This window comes from Pseudorasbora parva, chromosome 10 (genome assembly GCF_024679245.1).
Source record: "Pseudorasbora parva isolate DD20220531a chromosome 10, ASM2467924v1, whole genome shotgun sequence".
Classification (NCBI taxonomy): Eukaryota; Metazoa; Chordata; class Actinopteri; order Cypriniformes; family Gobionidae; genus Pseudorasbora; species Pseudorasbora parva.
Window position 1 is genome coordinate 26,032,118 of NC_090181.1, and position 13,151 is coordinate 26,045,268.

The window sequence follows — 13,151 nt, forward strand, 5'->3', positions numbered from 1 at the left end:
GACTGTCAATTTGACGTTATTATGGTGTGACTGAGCAATTAATTTGTAATTATTATCTTGCTTCATAACTGGTATGTACACTCAAAAAAATGATGTGTTAAATTTCCTTTAAAAAGATGCACCACATGGTTGCACAAAACTATATTGAACAATTTTTACAAATAACAATTTAATTATAGAAAAGTCAAGTAAAGCTGACAGAATTTCTTTGAGTAAATACAAACCATTTGAATTTTTCACTGTTACATAATATTACTATGTGCATTTGACTTAATAATGTAATGTTAAATGTTTTAAAGTTTATTATGAAAGGTGAACACATTTTGCAATTTAATTTACCTTTAAAACTTTTAAATAACAACAAGCATATTTTTAGAAATAAAATGAACAAATAACTCACCGGACTAACTCAAAATGAATTAAGAGCAGGAATTTTATCAAATGAGTTTGAGTATGTGTCCAAAGCCTAGACACAGGCACCACTCTTCTGCATAATGGTAACCACAGAATTACAGAAACTCCTCAATGTCCAACATAACTGAACATTAAGCACTAACATAAACTAACAACATCTTTCCCTTTACTGAAAAACACATAAAATAACACTTTAATCCCTAATTTTACTCTCCTAACGCAGTCCCTTACAAAGCATGCTGGGAACTACAGATCCACTGCCCAGTTAGTTGTGTCAACACAAAAAATTGAATGTAGTTTTTTAACACAAATGAATTCAGTAAACTTCAGTTTTAAATAGATTAGGTTGATTGAACACAATTAAATGAAGTTGAGACAAAATTAGATATGTTAAAGTAAAGTGGAAAAAATTGAAATGTGTCATATTTATGAATATGGGCCTGAATACTTTTTTTGAGTGTACAAAAATGTTGTAATGTTAAATGATTAATTAAAGCCCCACCAATCACCTAAATTCAGGGGACATTTTAGTGAGTTCTGCGGTCATACTGTTTGCTTTTTCCCTTGTATTAGACTGGAAAATGATTGTGCCAAAGGAATGAGCACATGATGCAATCTAGACCCAAACCTGCGTTCCTTAGGGAGCGCTACGCCTCTAATCCGTCGAGAGTAAATGCTCTACCACGGCGTGACAGCTCTGACATCGTCATTAACAGCTAAATAGGTGGCACCGTGAAAGAGAAATCACTGCATGGCTTTCAGATAACGGGCTGACTTTAATACATTTTCAAGTAAAAGTGTTTACATATGGTATAAAAAATAAAGGAGGGAGCCAACAAAGAAGAACAGACGAGACAGATTGCAAGACCAGTCGCTTTCAGATATATCCCATGCGACTTCACATGTGCGATAAGCAAACGTGTGCTAAATCCTTTATAGTGCAATAAAATCAATGCGAAAAGAGATGAAAGGTGAGTAGGAAGAGATCATCTCTGTGTCTAAAGCTTCTTGATTTTACACAATGTGCCTACGCTGTTATATTTAACTGTGGTTTTTATGACTTTAAATTTTCTGGTTTTGACATCATTTGATCAGTCTACAGTTGGAGACAGTCCTGACAGACAAAAGAGGAGAGGAGAAGATTCGTTTCCTCTTTTGAAAGACATTGCCGCATTTCCCAAATATTTGAAGTCCACGTCTAACTGTCTTAAAGACTGAAACTAACAAGTAGCAAGTAGAAACTGATGTAAAAATTCAGTCTCTTGGACATGCATGTGATTTGGTCCGTTGTCCAGGGTATCTGGGATCTGGACCAATCAGACAACAGAGATGAAGATGACAGTGTCCTCATCCTCGGTGGATTGTTTGAGGCTCAGCAAGATTGGACGACAGCAGGCAGCCTCTTCGATAGCAGAGATTTTCCCTGAAACACAAGACAAAAAGAACATGATGCTGATTTTATACAGTATTAGGCAGTGACAACAGTCGACGAAACAATCTTTAAAAGCACACTAAACAGAAAATATCTCCTTTCAGTAAAATTATATTATAGGGATTAGTTCACCCAAAAAAGAAAATTGACATAATTTACTCGTCATCATGCTGTTCCAAAATGTCAAGTGTTTTGTTTTCTACTGTGGCAGTAATATATGAAATATTACAATTTATTACATTTATTCCATATTTGAATAAACTCATTCAATTCAATTTCGTAACGTTTTTTGATGTGTGCTCACCAAGGCTGCATTTATTTGATTAAAATACAATAAAAACAGTAATATTGTAAAATATAATTATTATATAAAACTGTCTGCTATTTTAATATATTTTAAAATGTAGAAAATAGATAGAGCTACTGGTTGCGGGAGCTCTAGCTTCATAAATAGTATTCAAAAACTCTCTCAGAGAAATTCACGGGTATCCGTTGATGGGCCATACATGAAGGGCCCATAGATCGGGACAGGAATGCCAGACTTTCCCTTTTGCCTGTGTGAGGAGATCTCTCCTCAGTGGAATCGACCATGGGGCTGAGTCTAACATCTGAGTCAGCTCAGAGAACCATATTCTGTTTTTTCCACATCAGGGCTATTAATAGCACTGTGGATTTGGTTTCCTTGATCTTTCTGATGGCCTGCGGTAACATCGCGATCGGAGGAAAAGCATACAGTGGGTGTCTGGGCCAGAAGTGGGCAAGCTCATCCCTGCGTTTGGAGAAAAATATTGGGCAGTGAGCATTGTCTTCTGAGGCGAAAATATCTACTTTTGCTTTCCCGAAGGTGCTCCGAATCAACTAAATTGTTTGTGGGTGGAGGGACCATTCCCCTGGGGGAATGCCGCCTCTGGATAACATATCCAGACCCAGATTCCGGATACCTGGCACGTGAGGCACTCTCAGGGAGCCAGGACCAGTGGGTAATCAACTGTGTCTCTGACTGGGCTGAAACAAGCCAGTCGTTGAGGTAGTTGAGTATACGCATCCCTCTTAGCCTTAGCAGGGCTAGAGCTGCGCTTATGCACTTTGTGAAAGTGCAAGGTGCCAGGGATAACCCGAATGGCAAGACTGTGTGCTGATAAGCCAGACCCTTCGAACCCTGTAACAGGGGAGCTATCTGAATGTGAAAGTAGGCATCTTTCAGATCGATCTGAAAAACCAATCCGCCGGGCGAATGTGCGCGAGGATTTATTTCACTGTCAGCATCTTGAACGAGCGCATCATAAGCGTTTTGTTCAGATGTCTGAGATCCAGGATGGGTCAGAGACCGCCATCCTTTTTTGGGACGAGGAAGTAGTGACTGTATAAGCCTGACTCGCTCAGTGTCAGGTATACGGTTTCCACTGCTTCCCTTTAGTTTCGATACCTCTGAGCAAAGCACGTGACTTACGTTGCTTCTCACTAAGGTCTTGACCACGCCGCGAAAGCGCGGGGGTCTGCGAGCGAACTGTAGCGAGTAGCCTTGTTTTATAATGTTCAACATTTTGGGAATGGCCTGCCAGGCCTGGGCTTGTGAAGCCAGGGGTTGAATTAGAATTGGGGGCGGGCCGCTTAGTAATAGGGACCCGGTAGCCCGGTTGCTTGTGCTTGTAACACTGTGGATAGTGTTTGTTTGGCAGCGTGCACTGTGTAGTGGGTGCACGTATTACATTTGTGGCACGGGACAGCGAGTGCGCTGTGTGGGAAATATTAGAGTGTAGGGGTGCACACTGTGGGGTGGGCACACTGCCTACAGAGAAAAAGCTTTTAGATTTATTTGGGTCGCAATGAAAACAGTGTTTGTGTGCAGGCGAACGCATTTGACAACTGGCTCGTTGGCTGTGGAAACAAAGTTACCAGTCACCTGATTGCAGACCAAGAGTGGTGGGGATCCGGCAGAGGCGGGACCTGACCACCATCTATTTATGTTTGGCGGCATCCAAATGTGCAGTGGGTGTAGGCCTCACACTCGTGGCACGGGTGCGCCATGTGAAAAGTGCTTGGGTGCAGGGATGCAGACTGTAAAGTGGGCACCTTACCTACATAGAAAAGCTCCTTTGTTATTATTATTGTAAATAAGATGTAGTGGCGCACACTGTGTAGTGGGCGCGAACTTGCATTTAGAGTGAAGTGGGGCTAACCCTATGTTCAACATCCATTATGATATACTGGGGATGGCCTCCACGGTCTCCGCTTAGAGACGGGCCGCTTGTAATATGGGCCCGGTCGGCGAGAGACACAGTGAGGAAAGTGTAGCGGTGCGCACTTTGTAGTGGGCGCACGCTCTACATTCAGAGCACTCTAGGCAGCTTATGTGCAGGGTCGTTGTAAAATAGCGTTGGTGTACAGACAACCGTGTTTGACAGGCTAGTTGACTGCAATGTTTACATCCCCAGCCGCCTGATCCAAGGGAACTGGGAGAATGTAAAGTAATCCATGGTAGTAATCAGGCCGCGGCGGGACATGAGTGATTTGAGGCACTGAATTAACAGTGCTAAATGCAGGGGTGCACACTGTGTAGTGGACATACTGCCTACAGTCATAACAGAGGAAAAAACTCTTAATTGTTTATTATTAATAACACAGCGTTTTGTATGTAGGCGTGCATGCTTCATAACAGGCTCGTTTCTGCAGTGTTAAACCTCTCCAGCCGCCTGAATAGAGGGGACTGGGAGAAGCGAAAGAGTGAAAAAGGCGCAGGGCTTAGCCGCCTTTTTACGACACCATTATACTCCAGACAAAGAGTACGTGCTTTGACGTAAGTTACGCTCTAGTCGGTGAGCGTGCGCTATGGAGAGCACGCACTGTCATAACAAAGCCGCCATTTTATGACTCCCATATGCGCAGTAACGTGCTGCGATGAGAGCGGCTGTGACGTAAGCCGCTTTCTCGATATAGCCAGCATGTCTGTACGTCACTTTTGACTACTGTCCCCTAAGGGAGGGCGGGCAAAAGACAGCTTATATGGTTCTAAGAGAGAGCGAGGCATGCGGGGAGAGCTCTGACGTGAGTTTGCTTTTACTTTGGTATTCCCTGTCCGCGGTGCTTCATAGCTCGGAGAGCGAGAGAAGCATGAGAGGGGCGCTGGTCTTCCTGGCAAAACAGGAACGGTGGTGACGAGGCATGCGGGAAAATGTCCAGCGTGTGCTTGCGAGAACGCTCCGGCGTCCTCTGTCCGAGGCGCTTCACAGTGCGATAGGAGCAAAAGAAAGCGTTGGTCCTCCTAAATAAACAGGACAGATGATGGTGACCGGCGTGTGCATGCGAGATTGGTCCAGCACCCTTTTGAGAGCACCTTTATTTTGAATAAATGACCTCTTGTGGCGAAAATGACTTATTGTGCCTTCAAGGCAAAAAACCTAGCCAAGAAATCTAGACGCACCCTAGCGGCAGCAAATCTAATCTGCTGCGAGTATCGCCTATCAACTCTCATTACACTTCTGAGCTGTAAAAACCAAACTCTGGTCAGGCCATCACAATTGTGGCCGGGGCTTAACGTAATGATGGCAGAGTTGCGCGTGCGTGCTACTAGTAAACACACAGAAGCTGGCAAACGGCGGTCTTTCGAATCAGCTGATCGCGACTCTGGAAGACTTGAGTTAAGCTTTTCTCTGAGAAAAGAACAAAGAACGGCACTGAAGTTATTCTTAAAAAGGGAAGATGTGTTCGGAGTTTTGCCGACCGGATATAGTGAAAGTTTAATCATCAACTAGCTCTGCTTCACGTTGCTCTGGTTGGTTGTAGCTCTATCCAATAGTGTGCAGAGGGAGTTTGAAAGACACCTGTTTATCCCACCCCTCGGATTGCGTCCTGTCAATGGGGAGTTTCCAGACCAAACTTCTTGATGTGGGTCTGGCTTGTTAGGCTACAAAAAATCTATATTTTCATTTTTGGGTGATCTTTTCCTTCAACAGAAACATCAGATGTATCCTAGACTACTCGGGCAGATATGAACAGGAGCAACACATACAGGTCGAGGAGAAGCAGGGTTACCTGGAAGCAATGCCTTCCTTCAAAACAAGTTCTTACTTTTCTGTGGACAAGATAGAGAAAAGTGAACAGGTACACATTTTGGCAGCTGTTGCAACAGAAGACCAAAATGCTAAATCATGCAGAGAGTGACAAACCACAGCTCAACACTTCATTTGAAGATGACACAAATAACAAGAAGAGAAGAGCTTGCTTAACCCTGTAGGCAATATCATGACAACATGAATTAACGTGACATCACAAGGTTCGGGGGCGGGATAAAGAACCAGACAAGCTTTATCTGACCGGAGCTGCTGTCTGACTGGTCAAACATCACTGAGGGGGCGGGGCTACTACCACTTACCACATTACGAGTGAACTTTTCAAATGAGGTTCTGCGATCCTGTATGCTTCCCGACTTCAGTCAACAAGATAAAGAGTGAAAAAAGGGACTACAGCATGGTGTGTCTTAAATGTATATGTGTATATCACATATAATTAATATATCAGTTTATTTGTGTCAATTCAAATGTATCAGATTTAAATCTTAAGCCCCGTTTCCCCTGAAATGACCTGAAACAATTGTCCAGAAACTTTTTTCCTAGGACCTTTTTTTCCCTCAGACCTGCTGTTGTCTGTTGCCATCACGGTCTACCGTGAAGATTAGTCCGGTGACGTAAGACTGTGCACGACTTTCAGGTGCCCACTGGATGTCGCCCTCCACATATAAACGTAATAAAGACTGAACCTCATCGTTGGTCCATCGGTCGTTTTTTTTACTTCATTGTTGATTCAAAAAACTCCTACAGCACGCACCGCAATGGATGTTTAAAAATGGTGGTTGAAATAAAATGATGTGGGAAGTCAACCATTCAAAATGCTGCGTGAACTCAACCAATCAGCAAGTTCATTGCCCAAGTACCACCCCCAAACGTTCCTGAACTTTGAAAAAACATGCCCTGCGTCCCAATTTGCATACTATCCACACTAAATAGTATTCGAAAATAGAATTAGTATGTCCCCAATTGTAGTATGCTGAAAAGAGTATTCCAACGATTCCCGGATGGTTTACTATTTCCGGTCGGAATTTGAAGTACGGATCGACGCACACTCTTACGGCTGATATTGCCCAGAACCCATTGCGAGTTTGGACGAGGATTCGTTCAGAACTAAAAACCCGGAAACATGACATGACGGATGTGCGAGTCCGATGGTTAAGTACAGAGGTTTAGATAAAGCAGTTTGTTTGAGTGATCAATTATCAGAATTTAACCTGACCAAAGATATTTATTCAGTGCTGTCCACATTACATTTCACCTGCAGCAGCACTGTGAACTTTTGTAATGACACGTTTGGCCATTAACTTTTAAATGCATCATTATATTTAAACTGCAAACATATAAGGACAGTCTCTGCATTACAGACTCCCGAATAGCAAATCAACGTGCTACTACAATTCTCTCCGATATGGTAGGAAATGAAACTAAATGTGGAGGATTTGAACTGTGACGATGATTGACGGCAGTTTAAACGGTGACGGGATGCACGTAACTAAGCAACAGAGTCCGTTAAAGATGACAAAGTAGTAAGTCCTAAAGCTTGCATGCTTTTGTGCTACACACTCAAAAGTATGTTCTTCACAAACTTTTCTTCACAAAAAGATGTATGTACATACTTTTAGGACGTAGTATAAGTAGGCGAATTGGGACGAAGCGATTACCTCGCGAGCAGTGACGTTTTGAGGGGGACATTTTTACCCAGAACTTCATTTAGACCAGGTGTGGGGAATGTTGATCCTGGAGGGCCACTCTCTAGCAGAGTTTCGCTCCAACCCTAATCAAACAGTGGCCCTCGAGGATCATCGTTCTCCACTCCTGATTTAGACCCTGGTCCCCACGGTCGAAACACACTGAGTACCACCCCAAAGTCCCTAGTTCCTGGGGAAAGTTCCTGTGGTGGAAATGCGGCTTAAGTTATTTCCACAGATTGTCTCTTTCTGGAGCTGTTGCACCACTAATTCATTTTTGAAACTCTGGTTTCTAATAAATATAATATTCCCCCGAAAAATAATACTTTCCTTTTACTGCTGGTATTAATATATCAAAATTATAATTGCAACAAACTAATACACATCATCCTATCAGAGTGGAACGAAATACAGGGACTCAAGTTTTTTTTTAAAGCTGAGCTCTTTTTCAAGAAACAGCTCACTTCTACATTCAATGATTTATGAATCTGACACAAAAATATACAGTTTGAGCTTTTCTCAGAAAATACTTCTATATGAGATTAATTTCACATACAATATGATTCAAAAGTTTGGGGTCAGCGAGATTTGTATTATTATTATTTGAAACACATTGATACTTTACTGATGTCTGATATGTAAAGACATCTATAACGTTACAAAATATTTCTATTTCAAATAAATTCTGTTCTTTTCGAATCTATATTCATCAGTGACTCCTGAAAAAAATGATCATGGTGTCAACAAACATAAAGCAGCAAAACTGTCTTCAACATTGATGCATTTTTTTTTTCTTGAGTAACAAATCAGCTTATTAGAATGCTTTCTGAATAACTGGAGTAATGACTGCTGAAAATTCAGCTTTGCCATCACATGAATAAATTATATTTTAAAATAGCAAAGTTATTTTAAATAATTGTAATATTTCATAAAACTGCTGTTTACAGAATTTGAATAAAAGAAAAATAGATTTTTGAAAAAAAAAAAAAAAAAACCTTACCGACCCAAACTTTTGAATGGTAGCACATTAACCAATCAGGGCATGTAGATTACTTAAAGTATCCATGATAACCTATTCTATACTACTTGTGACTTAAGTCAAATTGCTTAAAACATTGTACCTTTTTCTTAGCCTGCAGAAGTTCCTGGTAGGCACTGGATCTAATGAAACGACTGTAAGAGTCACTCTTCATCAGCTTATAGATGTGTTCCTGGGTGGCACAGATAAATATTTGTTTTCATCAAAAAAAGAAAACTGTAGTAAACTGTGGCAGCTGCTAAAAACAAATACTCCTCACCTGTGCATCCTCAAAAGCGTATCGTCCAGGGTCTTTGATGTTCTGTGTGGTTTTGTCGTAGCTCTTCGAGTCAACATTGATGGCACTGGGGGCTCCAGGGGCCAAAAACTCCTCCCAGATCTCCTGCACCCGTGTTGGCACCTCACGGATCGGCCTCCTCTTTAACTCCTGCGCTGCCAACCAGAATCTGAGTTTTGGATAACAAAAGACAATCAATTTGCAGAATGCAAAGCGAATACACGCAGCAAAAGTAGTTTCTCAGTGGGAGATCTGGCTGCGTTACTCTTCACCCACCAGAAGGGGGCATGAAAGGGAAGTGTAGGTGTACCTGAGGTTTTCTGAGCTGAATTCAGACTCCAGGAACTTGAGAAACTGCTCTCTCCCAATGGGATCTTTCAACACTTCGTCGATTCTAAAACCCCAACGTCTAACTCTAGTCTGACCAGGTTCCTTACTGTTCCAATACACACAAAAACACATTATACATTCACCCATCTGTAAAAACATTAATCACATTTAGTGTGTATTTTTAAAACAGACCTGGCCTCCATCTCCCAGAACGTCGTGTCATCTGATATCCAGGGGTTGGAGGGATCAGGAGTGGACAGGAACGGGTCATAGTCTGAATACTGCTCAGTGTAACTCAGCAAACTACAAGACCATCACAAAAACAGGGTTAGGGGTAAAAGAGAGGAAGAAAGAGGCCACTAAAGGGCGTTATTTTAGGGCATTATCTGTTAGTAAAATAGCATACCAAAAGATTGTGACATATTCATGTACATACAGGTTCTGTGACTCATTTTACATTCAAGTTTAACTAATGATTAAGAGGTGGGGGGGTTGTCTACTTTTTTATTTACTAATGTATTTAATAATTTGCCTGATTTTATTATCACGACAATTGACGAGTGCGAAATGTGAATCGTTGTCCATCAATTGAACTGTCCTGTCAAAATATTAGAAATATTTCCATTTTCCATGAAGGAAAGCCAGTGGATATCACACAAGCAATATGCAAACTTTGCGCTATAGTTATGCCTGTGAAGAAGTCTTAAAGGGTTAGTTCACCCAAAAATGAAATTTATTTCATTAATTACTCACTCTCATGTCGTTGGACACCCCTAACACCTTCGTTCATCTTCGCCACACAAATGAAGATATTTTTGCTGAAAGCTGATGGCTGAGAAAGGCTTCAGATAGCCCTCCATTGACATTCAGTACATTTCCACTGACCCACTCACAAGACCCATAAAGGCACTAAAGACTTCGTTACATTGTCCATCTCACTACAGTGGCTGTACAATAATTTTATGAAGCGAAAAGAATAGTTTTTGTGCGCCAAAAAATCAAAATGACTTCATTATGCCAAGTTACTGTCTTCCGTGAAGGTTTTGGACGTGAACTCATGCGATAGCGGCGCTCATGTATTGAACGGTGGAGCTGTGTCATATTCTCGCGCATGCGTCGAGTTCACGTCAATAACTTGGTGGATAAAGTCGTTATTTATATTTTTGTGCACACAATAGCTATTTTCTTCGCATTGTAAAATGATTGTACAGCCACTGTAATGAGATGGACTATGTAACGAAGTCTTTAGTGCCTTGTATGGGTCTTGTGAGTGGGTCAGTGGAAATATACTGAATGCCAATGGAGGCCTATCTGAAGCCTTTCTCAGCCATCAGCTTTCAACAAAAATATCTTCATTTGTTTGCCGAAGATGAACGAAGGTGTTGCGGTTGTCTAACGACATGAGGGTGAGTATGAAATAATTTTCATTTTTGGGTGAACTAACCCTTTAAACCTCAGACAATTATTCACTAATTTATTCAATTAATAGACACTGGATTAATGGCGTATATTCTCTCAGAGATGATGAGATCTACAGCATTTACTGCAACATGTGCTGATAACGGTCATATCTGTCTTAATTTATTTTCTTAATATTTCTCTTGCAGCCCATACATAGTGAAAAAATGAGAAGAGAAGTATTTAGTGTTAAACAAAATACTGTGACCCTATAGTTATGCCAGTGAAGAAGCTCAGACAATTATTCACTACTGAATGTGAAGCTAAAATTTGATTTAGCTTTTGATATCTGACACTGCATTAACGGCGCATATTCTCTTTCAGAGATGATAAGAGCAGCATCTATTGCAACATGATCTAATAACGGTATACAATTTATGTTCTTAATATTTCTGTTGTGGCCCATGCATAGTGAAAAAAGGAGGAGTAAAGTAATCAAACATCTTTTATTATCCTTGCAGTGCGTCAGGTGATGCGCTATTAAAATATTGTGGGGAAAATTAATTGTTAAATTCATTTAAAAATAAAAGTAGCCTAATAATAATCAAAATAATAATAATTTAATACATTCAATGAAAATGCCAAATCCTTTTGACATGATAGCTGGCGCTTTTGACAATATCTCTGGCTATCGCGATACACAATATCATTGACTATCCGCACAGTGGTGACAAATCAGGTTCTCCATCGAAATCGGGTCTCTGTTAGGACCCCCGAGCAATTACATTGCCTCAAGTTACATTTAATGGGGTACTCTCTTTAACACCTGATTACAATACCTACGAAGTCATGTTATTATAAAGTTTATTTGAACTACGTGATAATGAACATTAATGTCTGTATTAATTAGCATATGTACTAGCAAAACAGGGCACTTCCTCCAAGGAGACAAGAGAGGCAGTGCCTACACAAAAAATTGGAAGAGAAAATAATCCATACTATTAAAATGTGACAGTAAAAAGTGTTTTTCTGAAATAACTGCAAAACCAGCAGGTAAAGATACAGCGGGAGACCGCATTTATCATGCCTCCCCTGAGCCACTGAGTTTTAACAGACCCCAAAAGCATGCGGTGGATTTGGTAGGAGGTAATTGAGAATGAATTGGGGAAAGTTACATGAGAGGAGGTAATGTCTCTGTCATGCTATGATTTGATATGACTTGTTATGTCCGGATATGATTTGTTTGTGCGATAAATCCGCCTCGTTTTCATGCATGTTTGCGAATCAGTCTCAATGAACAACATTATGGTGTTAATAGGAAGACTAATTAATAAGTAAAATAAAAACTCAGCCACTAAGATATCATTAAAGCTTGGAAAAAATTACTGTGACCAGTGTTTAACGAGCTTGATGAAAATAAGTTGAAAAGTAAAAACAACAGATGAACATCCTGCCATATGAATAAAAAGCCATGTCATGCTAATGCTAACTTAATGAGATTTATACTTGGTTTAAATAAGAACATTAATTAGATAGTATAGTTAATGAATACAAAATAGAATTCCATTTGGTTTCCCTATATTTGGTGTAATGTTTATTTAACCAGGAAAATGCTACTACTTTAAGTGTGAATGGGACATGAGTTTACATTTGTTTTATTAAGAAAAAACTGTGAGGACTGCCTCAAACACACACAAATACACACACACAAACACACAGTGGGTACGGAAAGTATTCAAATCCCCATTACATTTTTCACTCTTTGTTATATTGCAGCCATTTGCTAATATCATTAAAGTTATTTTTTCATAATTAATGTACACACAGCACCCCATATTGACAGAGATTTTTTTTTGCAGATTTATTAAAAAAGAAAAACTGAAATATCACATGGTCCTAAGTATTCAGGCCCTTTGCTGTGACATTCATATATTTAACTCAGGTGCTGTCCCTTTCTTCTGATCATCCTTGAGATGGTTCTACACCTTCATTTGAGTCCAGCTCTGTCTGATTATACTGATTGGACTTTAGGAAAGCCACACACCTGTCTATATAAGACCTTACAGTTCACAGTACATGTCAAAAAAAAAAAAAATCATGAGGTCAAAGAAACTGCCTGAAGAGCTCAGAGACAGAATTGTGGCAATGCACAGATCTGGCCAAGGTTACAAAAATAATTCTGCTGCACTTAAAGATCCTAAGAGCACAGTGGCCTCCATAATCCTTAAATGGAAGACGTTTGGGATGACCAGAACCCTTCTTAGAGCTGGCTGTCAGGGCAAACTGAGCTATTGGGGGAGAAGAGCCCAAAGATCACTGTGGCTGAGCTCCAGAGTGGCAGTCAGGAACCAGGAGAATGTTGTAGAAAGTCAACCATCACTGCAGCCCTCTACCAGTCGAGGCTTTATGGCAGAGTGGCCTGACGGAATCCTCTCCTCAGTGAAAGAAACATGAAAGTTTGCTAAAAATCACCTGAAGGACTAGCCTGGTTAAAACTAGACCATTC

General features: G+C 40.6%; 1 protein-coding gene across 2 annotated transcripts in view; it reads right to left on the reverse strand.

The window, feature by feature from the left end:
- Positions 1-150: 150 nt before the first annotated feature.
- The window catches only part of rgs7a (regulator of G protein signaling 7a), a 94,548-nt gene continuing 81,547 nt past the window's right edge, over positions 151-13,151 (reverse strand). The window contains exons 13-18 of one of the 2 annotated variants that reach the window (XM_067455688.1): positions 9,440-9,550; positions 9,228-9,353; positions 8,900-9,086; positions 8,723-8,812; positions 5,879-5,918; positions 151-1,837 (exon numbers count right to left, since the gene is read on the reverse strand). In XM_067455688.1, coding sequence (XP_067311789.1) covers positions 5,898-5,918; positions 8,723-8,812; positions 8,900-9,086; positions 9,228-9,353; positions 9,440-9,550 — 535 coding nt within the window. In that variant the 3' untranslated portion in view covers positions 151-1,837; positions 5,879-5,897. The remainder of the gene's footprint in view (positions 1,838-5,878; positions 5,919-8,722; positions 8,813-8,899; positions 9,087-9,227; positions 9,354-9,439; positions 9,551-13,151) is intronic. The other variant, XM_067455687.1, reaches the window with a different exon arrangement.